Consider the following 26,167-nt stretch of genomic DNA (forward strand, 5'->3'; position numbering starts at 1 on the left):
AGCGTTTGATACAGTCCGTCATGACGTTGCATAGGCTACTCGTTTTATTTTGCTTCAATACAAATTCAAAGACCTTTAACAACCCACAACCTGGCAGGTTAAATTGCTGCTTTCACAGGAAGAAGAGCCATGTTTTTTACCAATGACACGACTCCCAGACACTCCAAACGCTTTCTATGCTCATTCTGAAGCATTCAGCGTGGAACCAGTGGGAATCCGTCCGCCCACTGGTTTTCTGTGACTGCTGACAGTGAGAGGAGGATCCTGAAGGGGCTGAACCCAAGCGAAGCTGCTGACCCTAAGGTAGCTGATGTTTTCCCAGACATCTTCAACATCACCCTGGTGCAGGCTGCCAAACAGGCCCCATTACAGCATCTGTCATCCCCATGCTGGAAATGTCCTCAGTCACATCGCTCCTATTGATCCTCCTATGAAGTGCTTTAAGCACCTGGGTATTTCTCATGTTAATGACAACACGTTAAGGACCTGGGCATTTCTCATGTTAAGGACAACACATTAAGGATCTGGACTTTTCTCATGTTAAGGACAACACATTAAGGACCTGGGCATTTCTCACGTTAAAGACAACACGTTAAGGACCTGGGCATTTCTCACATTAAAGACAACACGTTAAGGACCTGGACATTTCTCACGTTAAGGACAACACATTAAGGACTTGGGCATTTCTCACGTTAAAGACAACACATTAAGGACCTGGGCATTTCTCACATTAAAGACAACACATTAAGGACCTGGGCATTTCTCACGTTAAAGGCAACATGTTAAGGACCTGGACATTTCTCACGTTAAGGACAACACATTAAGGATCTGGACTTTTCTCATGTTAAGGACAACACATTAAGGACCTGGGCATTTCTCACGTTAAGGACAACACGTTAAGGACTTGGGCATTTCTCACATTAAGGACAACACGTTAAGGACCTGGGCATTTCTTACATTAAGGACAACTTCCCACCAATACTGGACCTCCACCGATATGCTTACAAGCATAAATGCTCCACAAAGGATGTCTCTGTCATCCACCTGGTCCTGGCTCACTTGGACAGCAAGGGCACTTAACTCAGGTTAATGTTCACAGACCCCAGTTCAGCGTACAGCACCAATATACCCAGAAGCTAGTGAGAAAACTCTACTCCAGGACACTTACACCGGGTGTTGTATAACTCTTTAAACACCTGGCAACAGGTGCCCTCACGTGATCTTAGCTATGAATCCGTAAACGGTGAGAAACAGTGTGGTGCCATTGCTGATGTGTGTGTGTGTGTGTGTGTGTGTATGTGTTTGTTTGTTTGTTTTTAAGTGTTGGAAATCTTAAAAGATTTGCTTTGCTTGCACAGCTGATGAAGGACCTCTGTCCAAAACGATCTGTTTCTATATGTATGTATGTATGTATGTATGTAGGTATGTATGTGTATATGAAACATGATTAACAGAGCTACTTTTATTGTTTTGCTTTTATTAAACACAATTTATCATTACATTAAATAAAAATTTGCCATATTGGCTTCAGCTTTAGAAGTCTTAAGTTTTGCTTTCCAAAGCTCTTCTACAAATCAAATCAGTATGTTAATCTGATATTATACAATGTTAATATGATACTATACAGTATGTTAATCTAACACTATACAGTATGTTAATATGATACTATACAGTATATTAATCTACCACTATACAGTATGTTAATCAGATTCTATACAGTATATTAATCTGATACTATACAGGTTAATCTGATACTATACAGTATATTAATCTGATACTATACAGTAGGTTAATCTAATATTATTCAGTATGTTAATCTAACACTATACAGTATGTTAATCTGATACTATACAGTATGTTAATCTAACACTATACAGTATGTTAATCTGATACTATACAGTAGGTTAATCTAACACTATGCAGTATGTTAATCTGATACTATACAGTAGTTTAATCTAACACTATGCAGTATGTTAATCTGATACTATACAGTAGGTTAATCTAACACTATGCAGTATGTTAATCTGATACTATACAGTAGTTTAATCTAACACTATGCAGTATGTTAATCTGATACTATACAGTAGGTTAATCTAACACTATGCAGTATGTTAATCTGATACTATACAGTAGGTTAATCTAACACTATGCAGTATGTTAGCCTAATACTGTGATTCTATTATATGCATTTTCACTAGCTAGGATCATTGTCCCTCATCCTTGCTGACAGACGCACATGAGAAAGAGGAGGCAGGATTTTCCAGCACTGTGTATATGGTCATAAACCGTAGGAGGAATGTGAATGGTAATGGCTCAGCTCTGTTTTAGGATGAACACAAATTATTCAGCTATCTCAGTTTTAGGCTGTATTTTAGAATTGTTAATATTCCTTATGAGGTATATTTATATTTATTGTTCAAGCATTCTAAATCAATATTCATATGCAAGTCCATTTTGCATACAGACCTTTGGGGGTGTGGTGTCAATGATATATTCAGAAAAATTGACAAGTTTTCAGAAGAACTCAGAGTCAACAATGTGCTAAGACTTTGAATAAGGAATGGATGACTGAAATGAGTAGTAGGATGATGAAAGGTTTGAGGCTGTACTGGAATTTTGTGAGAATCTCACAGAGGAGCTTGTGTGTTACTGACATGTGTCTCTCCACAGGGTCTGCAGCTTTGTCATTGGAGTTTGCTCCCACTTCGCTGAAACATGACGCTTCAGATGACATTACAAATCAATACTTATTACACTTCCATTTCATCTAAGAATTTTTTTAACCAGTTGAATTTACATGGTTTGATGATCTATATAAACCACTCATACAAATGTTGTACAAGTCTAATACACCACACAAAGATCAAGAACTCCTTATGCAGCCTAGCCAATCCTAATACACACGCCACCCTGCCACTACTACGGCACTTTTGTTGGGGTGCTGTGTGGGGTCTGCCACTCAGGCGCCACCCACTCAGCTGGGATTCTGTGCTCAGACTAACCAGCGGTAGGGTTAGAGGTTGGCTGATGACAAATTGTGCATGACGACATCCACAATCTCTCAAGTCTGAAATGCACCTGTAAGGCAAATGTATCTATGCATGTAGAAGGTGAAGGCAGGTGCAATGATAGTGTTCCTAAGGGAGACTTTGGTGAGTGTGTGATCGTTGCTGGATGTGCTCATGTCTATTAAATGAGTGGATCCAACTTCAAACTATGCTTTGATGTAAGGGAGCGATCGGATGTAGGACCAACAAAATGATGTGCTTTAGCCTGCTGTACAAGTCTGTTGTGCTTAGGTCCTTGAGAATGAAGACTGAAACAAACATGAACACACTGCACCAATTTCCCACCTGATCCAACTCATAAAATGTTGGGGGATACCACTGATAGTTAAGTATGGAACTGTGCACCATGTGTGGTGTTGAGAACCACATTATGGGTTTTCCCACTGTTCTGTGTCAGTTTTCCTCTGATAGTGTTTTTTTTTTTTTTTTTTTTTTATGACATCACTGCCCCCACTCACTGCTTCTCAGTGAACTCTACCTACAGCAGTTGATTCGGGGGTTCTCTTCATCACAGTTACAGTGCCGTGCAGTCTGTCCTGTGACCTGAGGCACCACCCCTCATCAAAACCACACCACCACACGAACATCCCTCACATGCAGCAGGCACGCTAATGCAGCAGGCACAGTCAAGCTCACTTTAATAAAGGGTAGTCTCCAAATGTGTGAGCAAATAGCTTTTAATATAAAATATTAAAATTTCAAATCAAACTACTGATGCTTGTCAAAAATTAAAACCTCCATCTAGCTCGAACTTGGATAAGAGGACATTTACTTTACATGAAATGTCTGATTATGTCCTGAAAACTCCAGATTTGAGCAAAACAGTGTAAATTAGAGTTATTACACATCTCTTCAGTTAATTATAACTATATAACTTTTCTGGTTACCTTTGTTATTACAAAATAGCCACACAAGTGTCCAGATGGGTGGTAAGGTTATACCCTGTATACCTACATTCTTGACAGCAATTAGAAAACATAGATTCGAAGTTTTGGGTCATACAACACCTACACAGTGCAGACTTCAGCCTTAAACCCTACAAGATTATGTGCTTCAGACACAGAAAAAGAACATTTTACCCCAGGCCATCAGTACTGAGATACGGGAGGTGTTTAAACGAGGGAACATGTACTGTAGTTCACTCAGACGTTTCCAGACACACAAAGATCCTGTTTTGTCTTTTTGGCTGTAGTATGTTTTTTTAAATACTATTTAATCTGAGTATTTCCAAAGGTAGTTGAGATGAGTGTGGAGCACGATAGCCATGTTGGAAGATGTTTATAGGCACAGATGTCTTCAAAGGGGAAACATGGTAACATCACAGAAAAAAACAGACAAACTTGAGTCCTGCATGTTTCTTATTTCAGCTCCTCAATAAGGGCAGATGTGCAGTACCGCCACCCGGTGGTGGGATGTTCAATTCAGTTGATTTTCCTGCTACAATCACACAGAAGAGAAAACTGTAGAATGTCGTTAAGTACCAGAAGACTGATCTCCCCATATCAGAATGAACCTGTTAGAAGAGTTTTTGTTATAGATTTTTTTTTTTGGGGGGGGGGGGGCTGGAAATGTCTCTCTTTTGTGATGTATGATACGTGCACAGAGCTCTATGGCCTTGTGCTGCTCATCTCAGAGTGCTAGTGTGTGTCTCACTCTCTCTAACAGCTTAAATGTCTGCAGGTTTGGACTTTCCATTGAGATACCTGGTGTATTAAATATGTAAAGTACATAAAAAAGATGTTAGTCTCAATATACACATTCTAAAGACAGAACAGCCTATATGCGACCATATCAACTGCACAAATTGTAATGACCGATTTAGATTTTTCCCAGTAATGCACAAGTGCTAACTGGGATCGCTATCCTATTGGAGTTCTTCCAGTATCTTCCAGTATAGGGAGAGGCAAAGAGGAAGAGGTGGTGTAAGGGGATGGTCTGACAGAAAGAGAGAGAGAGAGAGAAAGAGAGAGAGAGAGGAAGACAGGCCAGAAGGAGAGGAGTGCTTTCAGAAGGCTATAGAAGAAAGAGCACCTGATTTGGGATTTGGGTTTGGTAGATGTGTGTACTTCACTCCTGCGCGTGCACACACACACACAGACACACAAACACACAGCTGTTAGGAGAGTATGGGATAGGGCGTGCATTCAGGAGCACAAAAACATGGACACACGTGACGTTCTCTGGTAGCTGTAGTCTCCTGAGGTGTGGCTTTACACCCCTGTGAGTGTCAGGGAAAATCTCCACCTTTTTTTGTTTCACTTTGTGTTGTCCTTCTGGGTTCAGTAAAAGCCGTTTAGAAGATGTCAGGGCACATGCTCCAGTCTTGCCTCTCCTTAGCCTCCCAGTAAGCCCCTTTATATACAAAGCTTGTTTCCCCAGTAACAGGATCTGTCCTCTGGTGGAACCACAGCGGGTGGTAGCCTTCATAGCTCCGCCCTGCAGCAGAGTGACACGCACACACACACACACACACACACACACACACACACACACACACACACACACACACACACAGAGCATTGTTAGTGTTAACCCTCTACCAACACACTCAGTTCAACTCATGACCCGTTTGGTTGATAGGGTCTGGTTGTTGGAGCTTAATCATTAGGGACTGTCTATCTGGGCATTAGGGTAGTTCATTAGGGTAGTTCATTAGGGTAGTTCATTAGGGTCTGGGCAATAGCTGGTGAGTTCCCTTAGGCATATATAATTAGCTAGAACACTTTGCATTGTGGGGAGTCTCTCTGCCCGGTTATCTTCTCTTTCTCTCTCCCTCTGTCTCCTTCCTTCCTATCCTCTCTTTCACCTTCATCAAGAGCTTTAGAGGCTTCAGCCTCCCTCCTCCTCCTCACAGCCCTCTGTTTCTCCTCAAGTCTCTGTTTCTCCGCGTTGGCCTCGTCCCAGCGGCCTTCCTCCATCATTCGCTGATCGGGCCGCCGCCGGCTGTCCGTCAAGCTAACTCCCACCTCCTCCTCGTTCAGCGACAGAGCCAGGGACGAGAAGTAGTACATGTTCTCGGCGTTTTCTCTGAGAGGCGGGGAGAGACGGAGGGGGTGGGTGCGGGGCGGAGGATGGAAAGGGAGAGAAAAAGGGATGGCAAGAAAGAGGTGAGAGAAATGGGGAGAAATGAAAAGGTGTAGAAGAGTAGAAGGAGAAAGATGAAGCAAAAGCGAGAGATGAAATGATAAGTCATGTTTGCTTGTGAAAACATAATTGTGTGGTATATATTTCTAGTCATTCTGCAAAGAAACAGCAGAGCTTTTTAAAAAGAGCTGAGGAACGCTGTGTGTGTGTGTGTGTGTGTGTGTGTGTGTGTGTGTGTGTGTGTGTGTGTGTGTGTGCGTGCGCGTTTTCACATCTCCGTGCGTACGGGAGTGGGCATTTCTTCCACAACAGTCTAGGAGCGAGCGTTTGGTAGATCGTTTTCTGCTTGCCCTCTGTGCCGCTGTTGCCACGGTTCCTCTGGACGATCTTTGCACTCTCCATCCTCTCGTCCCATGTGCCCGACAGGATGTAGTGTGCCTGGCCCTCACCGTCTGCCACCACGCCCGTCACCTAGACGATGCCATGGAGACAGAGAAAGACAAGAAACGCAAGAATTTTAGACCAATAAAATAAATGGCAAAATTGCCCGATTGTTTTACTGGTACTCAGCTCAGCCACACACCGCTGCGATTCAGGGTGACCTCACCTTACGCGGGACCTCCCTGGAGAAGTAGCTATAGGGATAAAATTTTAGCTGACACGTCTCTTTGGTAGTGTGGTTTATGATGTCAATGTCCCCTGACTGAGGAAGAGAGAGAAACAACACAAACATTCAAACAGTCATGCTGAAATGGATTTTGTAGAATATATAAAAAGTCTTACAGTTTTACAGAAGTGTGACTCGGTGATAAGTTGTAGTTTACCAGCATGGTAGTGAGGAGAGGGAACACACCTGGTCGATCCACAACTTGCCCACGATAATGTTGTGCACGGTTGAAGTCACCTTACGCCACACATAGTGGTTCCCACTTCTGTGGAACTGAAGATGAATGGTACCTACAGAGACCCAGGGGGTGGTGTGGAGATGACAAAACAGCAAACCTTTTTTTTTAAATCGAGTTATTTATTTTATTTTATTGTACTTATAATTTCTTTTGTTTTCACGAATGAAATGTTCTCAAATAAAACAAACACAGTCGTAAGGCCTCAGTCAAAGCAACAGTTAACTGAACTGGTGAGTGAAAAGGCCCATGAGAGGTGTGTGGTGTTTCACACATGAAAGCCAGACTGGGAGTGGGACTGGTAGCGCAAGAGGGTCTGCCTGCGCTTTAAACACCAAACACACGCCGTGTACCGGTAAATACTGAACGCATGCCGTGTAGCGCTAAACACCAAACACACGCCGTGTACCGGTAAATACCGAACGCATGCCGTGTAGCACTAAACACCAAACACACGCCGTGTACCGGTAAATACTGAACGCATGCCGTGTAGCACTAAACACCAAACACACGCCGTGTACCGGTAAATACCGAACACATGCCGTGTAGCGCTGAACACCAAACACACGCCGTGTACCCGTAAATACCGAACACATGCCGTGTAGCACTAAACACCAAACACATGCCGTGTACCGGTAAATGCTGAACACATTATGTGTAACACTAAACACTGAACACACACTGTGTACCACTAAAAACTAAACACATGCTGACTGCCTAAAGCATGCCGTCCAGCCTGTGTGGCGGAGGGCATTCTAGCTCTCACCCAGGGGCATGATGGACAGGTATTTGCCCCGGAACTTGCTAGCGATGGTGATTTCCTGCCACAGGGTCCAGCCTCTCTGTGACATCACGTGATGGGCAGCCGCTGGAGGATGGTGACTCACCTGTAGAGCAGCCAAATGTTACCTGTCATGTTCTTTAATATAACATAAAGCATTCTAAAATAAATACAAAAACATCACCAAAGCAATATTACGTAGCTATTACATAAATGACATCACTTACACGGTAACCACTACTGAAGCTTTAATTCACCTTTAACTTTAACTCAAATTGAACTCCAATTAAACTCAAACTTCAACTTCAATTTTACTACTGATCCTTGATCAAACCATAGAGACAAATGAAGAGACGCCACGGGGGGGGGCACTGTGTGCCTGTTGAAGCTGGCACGGCAGAGCAGGTGTGTGCTCAGTAACCTGCTCGCAGAGTGAGCGGTAGCCGCACTCGTCCAGGCGGTCCAGCTCGAATGTCTCTCCCAGCAGCGGGTTGAAGGGCTTGGCCGTGCGGTGCACCGTGGTGGAGTACGAAGACACAGAGAAGGCCGCCACCAGACATATCTGCTCCAGCGAGCTCTCACAGCCGGCTGCCTTGTCCAGGAGATCGCTGTACTCCAGGTCCTCAGTCAGACGCTGCAGCATAGACAGCGGCTCATTAAAGTTTACCTGGGAGAGGGGGAGAGAGAGGGAGAGAGGGAGAGAGGGAGGGAGGGAGGGAGGGAGAGAGGAAGAGAGGGAGGGAGGGAGGGAGAGAGGGAGAGAGGGAGGGAGAGAGGGAGAGAGGGAGGGAGAGAGAGGGAGGGAGGGAGAGAGAGAGAGAGGGAGGGAGGGAGGGAGAGAGGGAGGGAGGGAGGGAGGGAGGGAGGGAGGGAGGGAGGGAGAGAGGGAGAGAGGGAGGGAGGGAGGGAGAGAGACTCTGAAATATGCTTTTCTTCCTCATTCTAGGCAGGTGTGTGTATGTGTGTACCAGTGAGATCCATGTATGTGTGTAACAATGCAGAGTGTGTGTATCTGTGTAAGGTGTCTGTATGTGTGTAATGGGGCAAGGTGTGTGTATATGTGTGTAACATGGTGGGGTGTGAGTGGGTGTGTGTGTGTGTGTGTGTAACGTGGCGGGGTGTGAGTGGGTGTGTGCGTGTGTGTGTGTGTGTGTGTGTGTGTGTGTGTGCATGTGTAACGTGGTGGGCTGTGTGTGTGTGTGTCTGTAATGTGGCAGAGTGCATGTGTATGTGTTTCTGTGTATGTGTGTAATGTGGCGGGGGGTGCGTGTGTGTGCGCGTGTGAGTGTGTGTGTGTGTGTGTGTGTGTGTGTGTGTGTGTGTGTGTATGTGTGTGTGTGTATGTATGTGTACAATGTGACGGGGTGTGTGTGTTTGTGTGTGTAAAATGTGTGCGTTCTCACAGGCATGGGAATCTTGGAGAGTTCTTTTCCGATACAGTTCTTCATGATGCTCCACAGGTTCAGCGAATAGTTGGGCTTGGACGGGATTTGGCTCCTCCTCTTCCTGCATGACTGCACCTCCTTTCCTGTCATATTATTATAACTCAGAGTGGACTAAGGATGAGGGATGGCGAAATAAAGAACAGACAACAGAAGGACAGGATTAGAAGTTAGAATATCAATGTTATCAATGTGTGTGTGTGTGTGTGTGTGTGTGTGTGTGTGTGAGAGAGAGAGAGAGGGAGAGAGAGGGAGAGATCATTCCATGCTTGCTTCCCTCTAGCTAAGCCGCACATCGGTAGGTATCAGTACGAACATTAAACACCATCTACCTCTCTAAGTATGAATCTGCCCTTCCTGAATACAGTACTGAAATCTAGATAACCAATCCCACATCCCTGGGATTATGAGCAATTACTGCTAAACTGGTCTCAGATCAGCAGTAAAGGGTAGCTTTGACACTTACATGATCGTCTAGGTTCCAGTCACTGGGGTGTCCACTACTGGCACCACTTAGATTACTCTGAGAATGCCTGCAAGGCACACACACACACACACACACACACACACACACACACACACACACACACACACACAGGACTTGATCCTCTGTGGTGACCCCAAGGAGGCAGCAGCCAAATGTAGTAAAAAAATTAAGTTGCACCCTCTACAGGACAAGAAGGGAATTGTGGTGTTAAAGTTAAGCATAACCTAGGTCTCACTGGTGCTGATGTAAGCATAGACAGTCAACACATGCATGTGAATAGATGAGACGTGTGTGTGTGTGTGTGTGTGTGTGTGTGTGTGTGTGTGTGTGTGTGTGTGTGTGTGTGTGTGTGTGTGTGTGTAAGATTGCTGACCTGTGCTGTGAGGGTTCTGTAGCTGTCACTGTGATAAAGGCAGGTGAATCTTCCATGGCATCAAAATATTCCGTACCCTCGTCTTCATCACTGGGATCCTCTTTACTGGACTGCACACTCACTACTGCAGAGAGCACACAACTCAAACACTACAGTACAACCCAAACACTGCATTACACCACAACCCAAACACTACATTACCACCAAAACACTACAGTACAACCTAAACACTACAGTACAACCTAAACACTGCACTACAGTACAACCCAACCCAAACACTACATTGCAACCCAAACACTACATTACAATCCAAACACTACACTACAACCCAAACACTACAGAACATTCAGAAACACTGAGAAACATCAGAAGGTTGTTTCCCAGTCCTGCTCCTACATTACACATTACAGTGTTTTCACTGGTCCCACACAACTCACTCAGGTCACTCAACTCAACTACGAGGAAACGAGGCCTCTGGCCGAAGAAGCTTGTTGAAGCAAGAAAAACAGTGAACACACATTAAAGCTACAGTGCAGGACTATTCCATGGTTCCAAATGGGAAACCCTGGAGAACAGAGATTTTCCAAACTGCCACACAGAAAGAAAATGAGAGAGAGAGAGAGAGAGAGAGAGAGAGAGAAAGGGAGGGAAGGCGGGAGGGAGAGAGGAGAAAGGCTAAAAATATTATTCATGACCACCCGCCAACTGACACGCTGAAGACGATCAGAAAAATATATACGCTGTTTGACGAGAGGGTGTCACAAAACGGTCAAGAGGCAGCTTGCCCAGGGAGGCGCGGCTCACCCGTGTGAGCGGAGGGTGTGTCGGGCGCGAGGGAGGGAGCCTTCCTCCACGCCCTCTCGAGGTTGTTGTGCTGCTTGGCCAGCTGCTCTATGGTCTCCTCCAGGTGTGTGCGCTGGTCACGCTCGTGCTGCAGGACCCGCTGCCAGCGCCGGCTGTGACTCTCGGCCAGCTGCAGGAAATCACGGCATGCCTGAGGAGAGGGAACACGGGCTGTCATCCGAGAGCAGGGAGGCGATGAGGGCGCGAGCGTGAGTAATGTCGGAGTGCGAGACACTAGTGTGAGTGTGAGCGGGACTAGTGTGAGGCTCTGTGAACTGAAGTCTTTGAACAAGACTGGCTCCCAACCAAGACTCCGTAATACAGGCACGTCATGCAACACAACCAGACCTACAGTTCAGACCTACGGTTCCCTTGGGATAATCTAGGGAGGAACTCCTGGTATGCACCCTCCTTAGTGCTTTTCTCTTCTTAAGGTTAACAGTGTAATATCCTTTACTTAGGTCTGTCACTTTTCTTCTAGAAGCACGCAAGAGTGCTCGCACACGCTCGCATGCACACGGACATCGAGCGTAGAGCTTCCTCTGACATTCTAACGTGGATGGTGATTGTATGTTGTACTCTGTCCTGCTGTTCCATCAGCAGTGTTTCTACTGCAGGGCTGATCACCGGAGCAGCAGACGGACGAGCGCATGGAAGCAGAAGTGCACAGATTCATTCATTTGATGACAAGGTCATCATACACACACACACACACACACACGCACACACACACACACACACACACACACACACACACACACACACACACACCAACATGCAAGGCACACGCAAGAAATAACCGTATTTGTGGCTTTGTTTATGCAGTTTAGCTATAGTACAGAGGTTACAGTTGGTTTCACCACGCAGACACTCCCTCACTCACACACAGACTCACTCACAGAATTGAGCAATCGAGTTGCTGAGGTTACTCTGGGTCACAGCATGCTGAAAACCACAGTTCAGCATCGGTTTGGCCACATGTGCTGGTGTTAGCGATGCGCTCTGACCTCTGTACACTACAGAACAGTCACGGCTGGCCTGCCTGCACACATACAGTCTGTACCACAACCAGCACTGTCTACACATGTACTGGTTCTTTTAGGAGGTCCATTTTTTACATGCTCTCTTCATTTCACATCCCAGCCTTCCGCCTCGTTCGGTCTCTAACCGACGTCCAGGTCAGACTCCACCCCATCCTTCCCCATCACCCTGCTAACATCCTGGTGGTGGTGATTCAGGTTAACACAAATCCTGACTATAATCATTTCAGGTTTAATTCTGCAGACTGGACACAATTACAATTACCAAACCATACGAACTGATGCAAAGCAAACCCACAAAAGCCTTAAAATTACTTTTAATTTCTGCACTGACACACACATTTCAGTTATGTGTTTTCACATAACTAATGAAGAGAGCTTACAGAATGACAGCAATTCCTGAGTGAAAGTATAATTTATTCTTAATTATTTTTAAATGCAAATAATAATTGTAAAATACTAAATATTATTGTAAGCATTTAACAAAGGGATTATAAAGAAAACAATGCAACAAATGACTCACTCACCCAAAGCCCCTAAGCTCAACTAACCTTCTGCATTGATATGCTGAGGGCTGCAGGGTTTCTTCAGCAGTCAGTGGAATGTTAGTAGCACATGAGAGTTATGGTCACTGTGAACTCACATGCAATCAAATGCTCAAACACCTTCTTCCACATTTTACTGCTGAGAAATACAAATGAGAGCCAGACTGCTCGTGACTTCACAGCAGATAAAGGAAGTAAGTATGTGTGTATGTGTGTGTGTGTGTGTGTGTGTGTGTGTGTGTGTGTGTGTGTGTGTGTGTGTGTGTGTGTGTGTGTGCGTGCACAACGTGTGTACAGGGGCTATTTTAGATCTGAAAAACTGACAGTACATGAATCTCTTACTTTGGTGTCTTTGGTGTCTGTAATTAGTTATGTGCAATTGTGCAATTGCTATTTTTCATGGCCCAGTCATCTCTATTAAGTGCACTGGGAGTACACTGACCAATCACTGAGTCACAATAATATGCATGTCTGTAAAGCTCACAAAGTGTGACGTTCTAAAACGTTCTGAGAAAGATGACATAATAATTACAGTAATCACTCTACCAATCTGAGTAACTCTGGGATGGGGTATCATATTCCAGCCCACGGACTCACAAACACAGCATGCACTTATCCCGTCTCTCCACTCCGCTTCAGACACCGAGCTTATAGCGTCGGCCTGCGGCAAGTTCCAACCCGCGAGCCCTAATCCAATTCCAGTTCCCTTTCTTCAGTATAAAATCCATATAAGAGTATATCAGAATGTTGTGTGTGTAGACAGGTGTGTTACTGTGTCTGTACAGTGCTGTATAAGGGTATATAGAGGGTGGTGGGTTTAGACGGGTGTGTTACTGTGTCTGTACAGTGCTGTATAAGGGTATATAGAGGGTGGTGGGTTTAGACGGGTGTGTTACTGTGTCTGTACAGTGCTGTATAAGGGTATATAGAGGGTGGTGGGTTTAGACGGGTGTGTTACTGTGTCTGTACAGTGCTGTATAAGGGTATATAGAGGGTGGTGGGTTTAGACGGGTGTGTTACTGTGTCTGTACAGTGCTGTATAAGGGTATATAGAGGGTGGTGGGTTTAGACGGGTGTGTTACTGTGTCTGTACAGTGCTGTATAAGGGTATATAGAGGGTGGTGGGTTTAGACGGGTGTGTTACTGTGTCTGTACAGTGCTGTATAAGGGTATATAGAGGGTGGTGGGTTTAGACGGGTGTGTTACTGTGTCTGTACAGTGCTGTATAAGGGTATATAGAGGGTGGTGGGTTTAGACGGGTGTGTTACTGTGTCTGTACAGTGCTGTATAAGGGTATATAGAGGGTGGTGGGTTTAGACGGGTGTGTTACTGTGTCTGTACAGTGCTGTATAAGGGTATATAGAGGGTGGTGGGTTTAGACGGGTGTGTTACTGTGTCTGTACAGTGCTGTATAAGGGTATATAGAGGGTGGTGGGTTTAGACGGGTGTGTTACTGTGTCTGTACAGTGCTGTATAAGGGTATATAGAGGGTGGTGGGTTTAGACGGGTGTGTTACTGTGTCTGTACAGTGCTGTATAAGGGTATATAGAGGGTGGTGGGTTTAGACGGGTGTGTTACTGTGTCTGTACAGTGCTGTATAAGGGTATATAGAGGGTGGTGGGTTTAGACGGGTGTGTTACTGTGTCTGTACAGTGCTGTATAAGGGTATATAGAGGGTGGTGGGTTTAGACGGGTGTGTTACTGTGTCTGTACAGTGCTGTATATAGAGGGTGGTGGGTTTAGACGGGTGTGTTACTGTGTCTGTACAGTGCTGTATATAGAGGGTGGTGGGTTTAGACGGGTGTGTTACTGTGTCTGTACAGTGCTGTATAAGGGTATATAGAGGGTGGTGGGTTTAGACGGGTGTGTTACTGTGTCTGTACAGTGCTGTATAAGGGTATATAGAGGGTGGTGGGTTTAGACGGGTGTGTTACTGTGTCTGTACAGTGCTGTATAAGGGTATATAGAGGGTGGTGGGTTTAGACGGGTGTGTTACTGTGTCTGTACAGTGCTGTATAAGGGTATATAGAGGGTGGTGGGTTTAGACGGGTGTGTTACTGTGTCTGTACAGTGCTGTATAAGGGTATATAGAGGGTGGTGGGTTTAGACGGGTGTGTTACTGTGTCTGTACAGTGCTGTATAAGGGTATATAGAGGGTGGTGGGTTTAGACAGGTGTGTTACTGTGTCTGTACAGTGCTGTATAAGGGTATATAGAGGGTGGTGGGTTTAGACGGGTGTGTTACTGTGTCTGTACAGTGCTGTATAAGGGTATATAGAGGGTGGTGGGTTTAGACAGGTGTGTTACTGTGTCTGTACAGTGCTGTATAAGGGTATATAGAGGGTGGTGGGTTTAGACAGGTGTGTTACTGTGTCTGTACAGTGTTGTATAAGGGTATATAGAGGGTGGTGGGTTTAGACAGGTGTGTTACTGTGTCTGTACAGTGCTGTATAAGGGTATATAGAGGGTGGTGGGTTTAGACAGGTGTGTTACTGTGTCTGTACAGTGCTGTATAAGGGTATATAGAGGGTGGTGGGTTTAGACAGGTGTGTTACTGTGTCTGTACAGTGCTGTATAAGGGTATATAGAGGGTGGTGGGTTTAGACAGGTGTGTTATTGTGTCTGTACAGTGCTGTATAAGGGTATATAGAGGGTGGTGGGTTTAGACAGGTGTGTTACTGTATCTGTACAGTGCTGTATAAGGGTATATAGAGGGTGGTGGGTTTAGACAGGTGTGTTACTGTGTCTGTACAGTGCTGTATAAGGGTATATAGAGGGTGGTGGGTTTAGACAGGTGTGTTACTGTGTCTGTACAGTGCTGTATAAGGGTATATAGAGGGTGGTGGGTTTAGACAGGTGTGTTACTGTGTCTGTACAGTGCTGTATAAGGGTATATAGAGGGTGGTGGGTTTAGACAGGTGTGTTACTGTGTCTGTACAGTGCTGTATAAGGGTATATAGAGGGTGGTGGGTTTAGACAGGTGTGTTACTGTGTCTGTACAGTGCTGTATAAGAGTATATAAGTCACACCCTTGAACTATTTCAGTTTTGATATGCTACAACCTGGAATTTAAATGAACTTGAAATATACGTCATAAATCTACACAAAATAGCCATAGTACTGAAATGTGAAGTCAAGTTATAGTGTCGAAATAAAGTATTTTTCACAATGAAATTGTTGAATTGTATGTGTTAGTCTAACGGTAAACAACCTAGTTATCCCAGTTTTCGACTGGAAAATGTTTATTCCAAGGTATAACACAGAATGTGAAAAAGATCAGGGGGCTGAAAGCAAGTCTTGGACTGGCACCAGTCCTCTATGACTTGGCTAAAAATCCACCATTAGGGTAAGGACTAAATGATGTTTCTGACAGAACAATTCAGTACGTACATTACTAATGGCACACCCAGATGTGATTTCATGTTTAATTTAGATTTCACATGTGCACATGTTTAGTTTGTACAAAACATTTAAAAAAAGAAATAATAAGTGTTTTGCACCAGAGTTGGCTAACCAGCTCGTTTTTATCTGTAGTCGCAGTACAGGTAAATACATAACCAAATAACACAATAAATACAACACAGATTACATAGAAAAATGACAATATATTCCCCAATCCCCTAAATATATAAATCCCTCAATATATTCCCCAATTCCCTAAAATATATAGCTATCTAACTCTGCCCAGCTCAACTGTACAAGTACTATTAATCATCTACACAGTGTGCAGGGTCTTAAAGAGAGAGGAGGTGGGCTTTATATGACAAGACTGTGCTAGCAGTGTCCTCGTGATATCTGGGGCCATCAGAGTAGTAGATTACTGGATAATGCAAGAGCAAAATAAAAACAGTAATTATAAATTATTTAGAAATTGAATTATATTCTTATTTGAAGTGGATTTGTCTGGTGCATCATTACATAGAAAAACACATTTGCTTGTAGAGAAGCTCAGAAGAGAATCTGTTTCTTATGGCTGGTGGAGACTTCTGCTCAGAGCAGATCATCTCTCTCTCTCTCTCTCTCTCTCTCTCTCTCTCTCTCTCTCTCTCTCTCTCTCACACACCCACCCACACACACACACACACACACACACACACCTCTGACTTCCATCCACTCCTTCTGTCTCACACAAAAACACAGAGTGATGGCAATCCCCATCTTTCAGAACATCAGATAATTCCAGGTGCTCATCGCAAGAAGGGGATCCAGTTGGAGCTTAACCACACAGACACCCTTCACAGCAGTGGCCTGACGGAAAACCCACTCCACCTTTACACCAAGCACAACTATACCAAAGTGACCAAAGCATTCTGCTTACATTAATAACCACCTCAACCTCCATCAGTCTCTAATAAGAAACGCTAATCAGATTAATCCAGCATCGCCATTTTAAACGGAAACTGTGGCATTAATCAGAGGAGCAAAACTACAGCCACTAAAATCTCCCTCGGTATTAGTCACGGCATTGGCTGGAGCCCCACAATGCATTAAGCCACGGACACACTACACGACTTTCAAAGTAGTCAGATCGCTGTACTGTTAACATTACACAACTTGCTATCTTGTAATCAAGATTCTTTAAGTCGTTGTGGTTTGCACACTGCACGGCTTCTCGGCAGGGGGTAACAGGGGGTAACACACAAGATATTTCATTGTCCAGCCAGTCTTTCTGGCACCCAAACTACGTTTTATCAGGAAAGGCATGACACAGAGAATTACATGACACCTTGCCACGAGATTATTGCTGTTTTCTCTGAAAAATAATAGAATTACATTTTTTGAATATAATCTAAAGATACAGCCCCCCCCGTCTGTTGCTTTTTGTGGGGCGGAAAATCAGGGCTAAACTTGTGCAGTGTGAACTGGGCATGAGGAGATGAAGAATTCCCAGAACCTAGAATCCATCCCACAGTCAAACTCCCAAACTACCTTCACATTGCTACGGTAGGAAGGTGCAACCACGTAGCTCATCACCAAAGGTCAGACACCCACCTACGACACTACTGGCTCAAGCTTGATTGATCAACTGACTGATCAACTGACTGATCAGCTGGCTGACTGATCAACTGACTAATTGATAGATCTGACTGATCAACCAGGGTGCACTGCTGCAGGTCTGGGGCTAAAGAATCCAGGAAGTTTATTTGGTCAGTGTGTAGCTCACCATATCAGAGGAGATATGAACTGCAAAGTGTGGTGGGTTCAGACAGGTGTGTTACTCTGGCGTTGTTGTGCAGTGAGTTCAGACAGGTGTGTTACTCTGTCTACACAGTGCTGTGGGTTTAGACAGGTGTGTTACTCCGCAGTGCTGTACAGGTGAGTTACTCACATTGATCATAGCATTGGACGTGATGCGGAAAAGCGTGGCTCTCTCGTTCACAGCCTTGATCTTCTCCCCGCCCTCCACGAGCACACGCAGGGCCTCGAGCTCACTGAGCGAGCGCTGCAGCGCGGCTCCGTGCTTCGCTATCAGGTCGTTGCACGTGCACAGGTCATCCAGCTTACTCGCCAAGGTCTTCAGCGCCCCCTGCAGTTCACTGCGGTCCGAGCGGGATGTTGGCTCCTCCTCTCCCGAGTCATCTACATACACGCATGGAAAACAGAGAGAGATAGAAAATGATAGGTGTAAAGAAGAAAAAATTATATATATATATATATATATATATATATATATATATATATATATATATATATATATATGGTAGGCACAGGGAGGATACACACACATACGCGCACATACATATGCGCACACATCGCTCTAAACCTTCCCAGTTCTACAGCCCTCTGAGGTTGCCAAGTCCTCTTCCTTGTTTTACCCTAAAAAAACTGTTTTAGTGCTCCTCTAGAGAGGCTTTTCAAAACCTCTCTTGTGCTACTCCACAAGGGTTGCTAAATCTCTCTCTTTCCACCTGACCCAGACAATGTTGCCAAATCATTAAATCCTACCACTGACAGATTGTGTATATGTGTGTGTGTGCATGTATGTGTGTGTGTGTGTGTGTGTCCCTGTGTGTGTGTGCGTATGTGCACATGTTCTGTGACCCAGAGTAGCCTTTCTGCTGCAGCCATGTTGCACAACTTCACACAGCTGTGTCTTAGAGAAACTAAACCCATGACTCTGCTCCATCTCTTCTGTGGGTGTGAAATTATGCTTCTGTTAAAGAACAGGACTGCTGACAAAGGAAGGTGTCGATTTACTGAAGAGATTTCACACACATGGGGGGAGAGACAGACAGACAGACAAACAGACAGACAGACAGACAGACAGACAGACAGACAGACAGACAAACAGACAGACAGACAGACAAACAGACAGACAAAGGTAATGCAGGTGATGTCAGTCCTAGCAAGACAATACACACATGTGCACATACACACACACAGGGACACACACACACAGGGACACACACACACACACACACAGGGACACACACAGACACACACACACAGACACACACACACACACAGGGACACACACACACACACACACACACATTGATTAAATAGGCATAAGGGCAGTCAACAGATTTCAAAAGAGAGAACAGAAAAAAATCTACTCCAGTAAAATTGCACAAAGTTTAGAAATATTCCACAGAAACCCGACATGAACACACAAACTGTACACCATTGCCCACCACCAACATACTCAGCAAAAGAATCAGGAAGAGCGGGTATGAGTTCACTGTTTATCCTGCACAACAACAAACAAACAAACAACATTGGTTGAGTGAATACATCTCACATAATGGCAAAAAGGAGACAGTGGATAAGTGAAGACAAACTGAGCAGCTACTGTGAGAGGAGTCAGGCTTTAACTGGAACAGAGCACACCAGGGCTGTATAAGAGACGCGTGTGTGTATGTCTGTGCACACTCGTGCAAGTATGTTCTCATCAGGATAACAGCCATAGCTGCTGCGTCAAATAACTTTGTTTAACCACCGACGGTTTTGAAGGTGGGTGGGGGCACTTTACCACCATAAGCAAATCAGAAGTTGGGAATTGCCTTGTACTCTATAATCCTACAGCACAAGATTCTGATGTTTCTCTCAATCTGGGTTTCAGCACTGACTCTGGCAGTATCTCACTTAAGGGTTTGTTTGGACTCTAACCAGTTTGTGCTACCTAAGGACACTTTTCTGAGTAGTGAACTAGTCACTTTAATAAGTCACTTTAACTGGATAAGAGCATCTGCTAAATGCCATAAACGTTCATGTAAATGTCAAGGTTATAAGCCAGTCAGAAACCATGACCATCTAACTCTCTTACACACAGTCATACTCACATGCTGCTGTCAAGCTTTTTACACACACTATCAAGCTTTTATTTGTTCACTATCAAATTATTTTTCACATGCTATCAAATTTACATGCATTGCCTATCACATTTCTCACAATTCCAATCATTTGCATACTGTCTAAAACACTCAAAGGCTTATCGTCACTCAATTTCTTCTTACAGAAACTACGTATATAACACAAATGTTTACCGTCTAAAACACACTTTACCACATTCAAATGCTTAATGTCTAATACTTATTCTACCACATTTACTATCTAAAACACTTTTATTCTACCATACTCACACATTTACTATCTAAAACAACCTTTGCTGCATATTCTTTGCCTGTAACAGAAACAAAAATTAGATGACATTTCGCTGCACGTAGCTAAGGCCACTGACATTTTCCAGTTCTCTATATCAAACTCATGTGGTACATAAAGGGGGAGCCCCTCTTGCAATACCTTAAAGAATTATTTGGATTCCAAAATGCAGCTCCTAAAAATAAAAAAAATGCGACCACAATTCAAAAAACAAAAGTAGCATGTATGCTGCACCTTTAGTCAGCCAGGCATACCCCTCAACCTTTTTCTGTGTGGCTAAAATTTATAGATGTTGAGTAGAGTTGGCTGACCTCCCTGAATAATTGTGATGTTTTCATTGAGCCTTAAAAAGGCTTTTAAATATGGTACACCACAATGTATGTCTTACTGTTAAACACACTCTACCACACTCAAACACTTACTGTCAAAAAGACTACCACACTCAAGCGCTTATTGTCAAACACACTCTACCACACTCAAACACTTACTGTCAAACACGCTACTACACTTAATTACTTTTTCAGTAAGGTACACCACAGCAATTTAAACTCAGTGGGCATCGGATAGAGTACTTATGTTTATCGACCCAAGACTGTGTATGCAGGTATATGTGAGCATGTTTGTTTGTATATCTGTCTTTGTGTGTGCATATATGTGTGTGTGTGTGTGTGTGTGTGTGTGTGTGTGTGTGTGTGTGTACACATCAGGGTTTTTTGGGGTTTTTTTTGAAAAAAGTTTCACTCATTCTGCCCTCCATAAATAACATTAAGAACAGACGAAGTTGCACATGAACACACACGCACACCCACATCCAACACGTGATCCACAGACACAAACAACCCCAGACACCTCCTACCAAAATTCATACCACTAGGTTACATGGGGAAAATAGTTGCCATAGAAACAACATCTCAGACAATTATAAGCACTATCTATTTGTAGCATCATTGAAAAAAAATCTTTAGTAAGAAAATATGTGAGCAGAAATGTTGAGTATGACTCATATTATCCTGCCTATTCATCCATACAGGCAGCTGGCATACAATTACTGGCACAATAGAGAGGAAGAACAAGAGAAATGGGGAGAAGGAGAGAGGGAGGGAGAGAGGGAGGGAGAGAGGGAGGGAGAGGGAGAAGGAGACTGGATGTGCCAGCTCTTTGAATCAGCACTTTAAGTGAATGATGGGAACTCACTGAAGCGCTGTTTTTTTTTAAACAAATGAATTAGTTTAGTCCTGAAACCTGCTCTCTCAGAGTGAAATCTGGCAGTGATGGTGCAAGAATGTTAGTATCTCATTAACATTTGTGTTGACATAAAGAGAGTGAAGACATTCGAAAGAATAAACACCCTCACATCATATATCTTAGTGTAAAATTCCATAAAATGAATACTACTATAAATAAAAGAAAGTAAAAGCCAGCATTTAGCACAAGAGGAGGCTGAAATACATAAAGCCTAAACAATGGTCACACCCTCCAAAACATTATAAACATTATAAAACATGAACATTATAAAAACGTAAAAGATGATTTGCAACTGGCACCAGTTTTGGTGCACCAGTTTGGGTCCAGTAGTTAGAATCACACATTCCCCTTCACATTCCCATTCCCTTCACATTCCCATTCCCTTCACATTCCCATTCCCTTCACATTCCCATTCCCTTGTACCTTTCCCATTTTTAAATTTGGACCAACAAAAAAAACAACAACCCAGTACTAAGATCAAACTCCATCTGATAATCCAAAGGTCTGCGTATGAAGTGCTCTATAAATAAACTTGTCTTTTCATGCTGAAAATGGCAGAAAACAAGGATGAACACTGGTGTGGCCTGATGAAAACTGCTGATAAAGGACAAATGTTTTTCAGAGTGACGCTGAAGTTGCCTGTCTTCTGCTGGACAGGCTGCCTTGTGTTTTCATGCTGAATGTTTATGAGTCAAAAGGGCAGAAATACAATTCACCATCCACCTGCACTGAGATATACCAGCACTGCAATCCGCCTGCATGTTCCACCCAACAAAAAAATTCTTATTTCTTAGAGCATTAATGTTTATTTGCCTAAACTTTATTGTAGGGGTATTTATCTGTGTGTTAAATGCAATAGTGTTTATTTATGTGTTACATAGTGTTTTATGTGCATGTTAGTATTTAGTATTTCTCTGTCTAACCTTATAATAATTGTCTTTGCAATGTATACATACTACAGCACACAGCGTATCTTATATGTTACAGCTATTTCTTTATAATGCATGCCCTTATTGGTAACATTGCAAAGACTAATGTCGACAATGTACTATGTTGTGTGTGACATGCTGTTTATAGAGTGGACAAGTAAAGTGTGTTTTCATCAGAAAAGCAAACACTCAGACTCAGTTCTGAAGTTCCTTATACAAATACACAATGGCCAAGTCTTGCGAGTGTCATCAGAGGCGGTGTACTTCACAACACAACCTGACACTTTCACTCACTGTGCAAATATTTGAATTCATTCATAGCATATGAGAAAGAGATACAGTATTTACAAGCATTTTCCCTCAATTGTCTAGAAAGGTTGTCACACTGCTGTCATGTGCTATGAAGCAGCGCATGCTGAAATGTTTTAGTTCAACTTTAATCTACAGTCACATGACTTCAAGCGCATTACCTGTGAATGTGTAATGATAGTGGAATATTTGCTGTTATACAGTGTTCACAGGTAATGCGGCTGAACTCTTATAGGGTGTTCACAGGTACTGTGCTTGAACTGCTACATGAGTATTCATAACTAACTCCGTGAAGGCAAAATGCAGCACAGATTCTGCACTTCCCCTCTAAATTGGCTGCCTCAATAAACTAGCTTACCTAGCTAACATGCAGACAGTACATGCATTTAACCAAAAAATATTTGCAAGAAAAGACCTATTGGAATGATATACAATTTATAAAAGTATTTATCCACCACCTTTGAAAGGACCAAACATCTGATATAAAAAATAAGGCTGAGTAATTAAAAGTATTATTTAAGTGCAAGTAGAGAGCACATATAGACTGTAATCCCACCCTTCTCACGCCCATCGGTTGTTGCTACCTCACTTCACTTCTCATCTGCATAAAGTACAGCTTTGGTCAGCTTTATGCCACTTCCTGCCACGCGCATTCTTTTGGACCGCTCCCTTAGTCAACGGTCGCCATGCTTCCCATCACTGCACATCACCGGATCTCAGAGAAAGCAACTCACTGCGAGTGTCACACTGCTGCTGTAACAGATCCTGTCACTGTGAACGCAGGGCAAATTTAGGCTTGCTGTTGTACGTTTGTTTTTAAGAGCCAACTTTTACAGGCGGCTTGTAGCCAACTCATGGTAAGGAGTCAGGGGTTCTGCGGCAGGGACACACAGCAACATCCAAGGACGAGGGACCGGCAAAATGCTTCCTGCAGTTTATTTATACTATGTAAAAAATTTCTAACTGCACTACTGAGAGCCTAATTGACACATGACCAGCTAAGAACACATGACATATCAGTGCTGTGGCATTTCCATGCCAACACCTACACAGAACTTTATGCTTAAAATTTTTTTTCATTTATACTTTACTAGTAATAAATTAAATAGTAGGGCTTTGTGACCCAGAAAAACACACTTTTGCCCACAACCTAGTCTGGGTTAATTTCTGTAATGAAGTACTGCACAATTACCAGATCACCATGGATAGCAGCTCTATCACTTATTTGCATACATTTACATACATAGTTTTCAACAAAGTTTAAAAAAAAAGCCAACAGCTTTCGAAATTTCGAAACAGCTAATTGAAATGACAAGCAATTATATATGTGATGAAATCTACTAAGAAGGAACAGGTTAGAACGCCAGAAGAGATAAAGAAAATTAAAGTGAAAGCTAGATGTATAAAGCAAGCGCATTAGGGAGTAATGAGTTAGAGTCCACCTCAGTCAGAGCCTAGAAACAGCAGTCACACCCATGAAATGATGGTAGGGTGAGGAGGAAGTGAGGGGATGCTGCAAATCACACACACACACACACAAAACACTTGTGTGAGGGAGCGACGGAGATGGGGAAAGAGAAAAAGCCTCAGGAAGAGAGAAAGAGAGAAAGAGAACACAACACCTCAGAGAGAGAGAGAGAGAAAGAGAGAAAACACAACACGGCAGGATGAACACAACAGCGGGGGGAGAGAGAGAGAGCGAGGACAGAGAGAGAGAGAGAGAGAGAGAGAGAGAAAGAGAGAGAGAGAGAGGTCATTTCAATGAGGGTCTGGCAGTACTGTATCTAAATATAGTAATGCCAGTAAAGACTACTGAACTGAACTAAACGGAGACAAAGATAGAAAGAGAGATGGAAAGAAATAGAGAAAGAATGAATGAGAGGAGGACAGGAGGAAGCCGCTACCTCGGAGGCAGGTGAAACTGAAGAACTGACAGAATGAGTTGGAGCGGACTGGAACCAGCGCTGGAACTAGAGCCGGAGCGTGTGCGGATAAGGACGAGGCTCGGTCTCCTCTTCCTCGGCCGCTGGCGTGCGCGTGGTATATGGGTTGGGTGTTGCCAAGGCGACGCAGGCAGCCAGAGCTGCATAAGGCACGCACCGTGTCTGGCTCCCAGCATCCTCCGCTCTTCATCACACCTCTTCCTCACCTCTCCTCTCCGCACCACACACACACGCACGCACACGCACACACACACACACAAACACACACACACATACCACGCATGCGCGCTTAGTATAGGAAGTGCACTGGCAGCTTCATCAGCTGGTTGAGAATGTTGGGCGGGGGAGTGTGGGTAAGGAGAACCGCACCAGTGATTCCCCTTATTCAGCACACACACACACACACACACACACACACACACACACACACACACACACACACACACACACACATGCGCACGCACAAACACACGCACACACGCTTCAGTGAGGTATTGTAATGAGGGCGCTCTGAGACGTCAGAAGCTCCTCGCAGCCCCTGCAGTACACTGACCACTATAAGCAGGACAAGGTCAGTACGGTTCTGTAATGTGCACGTAATACGATTCATTCTTAGGCTGTGTTGCTTACAGAGGATATGCTGCTAGAGGGTCAATATGTTGAAATTACTGACACACACTAATTCTTGCCTCTGGACCAAGGACATCCTAGCTGCCACTGGCTTTACAGTCTGTGTCTAACTCCATTCACACCCAGACATGTGCTTACACACACACACACACACACACACACACACACACACACACGCCTTCACATTATTACAATCTTAATATTTTAAAATTAACTTGCAATTAAATTTTTAAGCACAAAAACACTCGTCCAACTAGTCTTGCATTGTAAAGAAAATATATTGCAAAACTGGTCTCGGAATATAAGTTGTGAATCAGTTTCTATCTATTTTCACAAAGCCATTACATTTCAATAGCAAAAACAGAGAAATGTCACCTAATGATCTGAGTGCAGCTGTGACTTTAGACAGCAGGACAGAAGAAGGAGAGGTGGACATGAGACTGTAAGCTGCCAGCACGGCAGGAGAGAGTCAAGACAGGAACGATCACTGGGAAAAACACGCCTGGTCATGTAGTCTGTGCACGTGTGCACGCAGTCATTAGTAACTGGAAACACTGACCAACACACAGATAAGCCCCTCGCTGTCAGTAACTAGAAACACTGGCCAACACACAGATAAGCCCCTCGCTGTCAGAAACTAGAAACACTGGCCAACACACAGATAAGCCCCTCGCTGTCAGTAACTAGAAACACTGGCCAACACACAGATAAGCCCCTCGCTGTCAGAAACTAGAAACACTGGCCCACACACAGATAAGCGCCTCGCTGTCAGTAACTAGAAACACTGGCCAACACACAGATAAGCCCCTCGCTGTCAGAAACTAGAAACACTGGCCAACACACAGATAAGCCCCTCGCTGTCAGAAACTAGAAACACTGACCAACACACAGGTAAGCCCCTCGCTGTCAGTAACTAGAAACACTGGCCAACACACAGATAAGCCC

General features: G+C 43.9%; 1 protein-coding gene across 4 annotated transcripts in view; it reads right to left on the minus strand.

Annotated features, from left to right (window-relative positions):
• Positions 1-3,727: 3,727 nt before the first annotated feature.
• osbp2b (oxysterol binding protein 2b) overlaps positions 3,728-26,167 on the minus strand; it is a 44,670-nt gene continuing 22,230 nt past the window's right edge. For 2 of the 4 annotated variants that reach the window (XM_081715083.1, XM_081715086.1), the window contains 12 exons: positions 17,894-18,144; positions 10,942-11,131; positions 10,138-10,261; positions 9,744-9,810; positions 9,239-9,391; positions 8,257-8,502; positions 7,821-7,941; positions 7,006-7,109; positions 6,760-6,855; positions 6,439-6,623; positions 5,875-6,095; positions 3,728-5,504 (listed from right to left, as the gene is read on the minus strand). In XM_081715083.1, the coding sequence (XP_081571209.1) occupies positions 5,362-5,504; positions 5,875-6,095; positions 6,439-6,623; positions 6,760-6,855; positions 7,006-7,109; positions 7,821-7,941; positions 8,257-8,502; positions 9,239-9,391; positions 9,744-9,810; positions 10,138-10,261; positions 10,942-11,131; positions 17,894-18,144 (1,901 nt within the window). In that variant the 3' untranslated portion in view covers positions 3,728-5,361. Of the gene's footprint in view, positions 5,505-5,874; positions 6,096-6,438; positions 6,624-6,759; positions 6,856-7,005; positions 7,110-7,820; positions 7,942-8,256; positions 8,503-9,238; positions 9,392-9,743; positions 9,811-10,137; positions 10,262-10,941; positions 11,132-17,893; positions 18,145-24,553; positions 24,857-26,167 lie in introns of those variants that run through there. The other 2 variants (XM_081715085.1, XM_081715084.1) reach the window with 2 other exon arrangements.

This window comes from Electrophorus electricus, chromosome 5 (genome assembly GCF_041902795.1).
Source record: "Electrophorus electricus isolate QZ-2024a chromosome 5, ASM4190279v1, whole genome shotgun sequence".
NCBI classification, from domain to species: Eukaryota; Metazoa; Chordata; class Actinopteri; order Gymnotiformes; family Gymnotidae; genus Electrophorus; species Electrophorus electricus.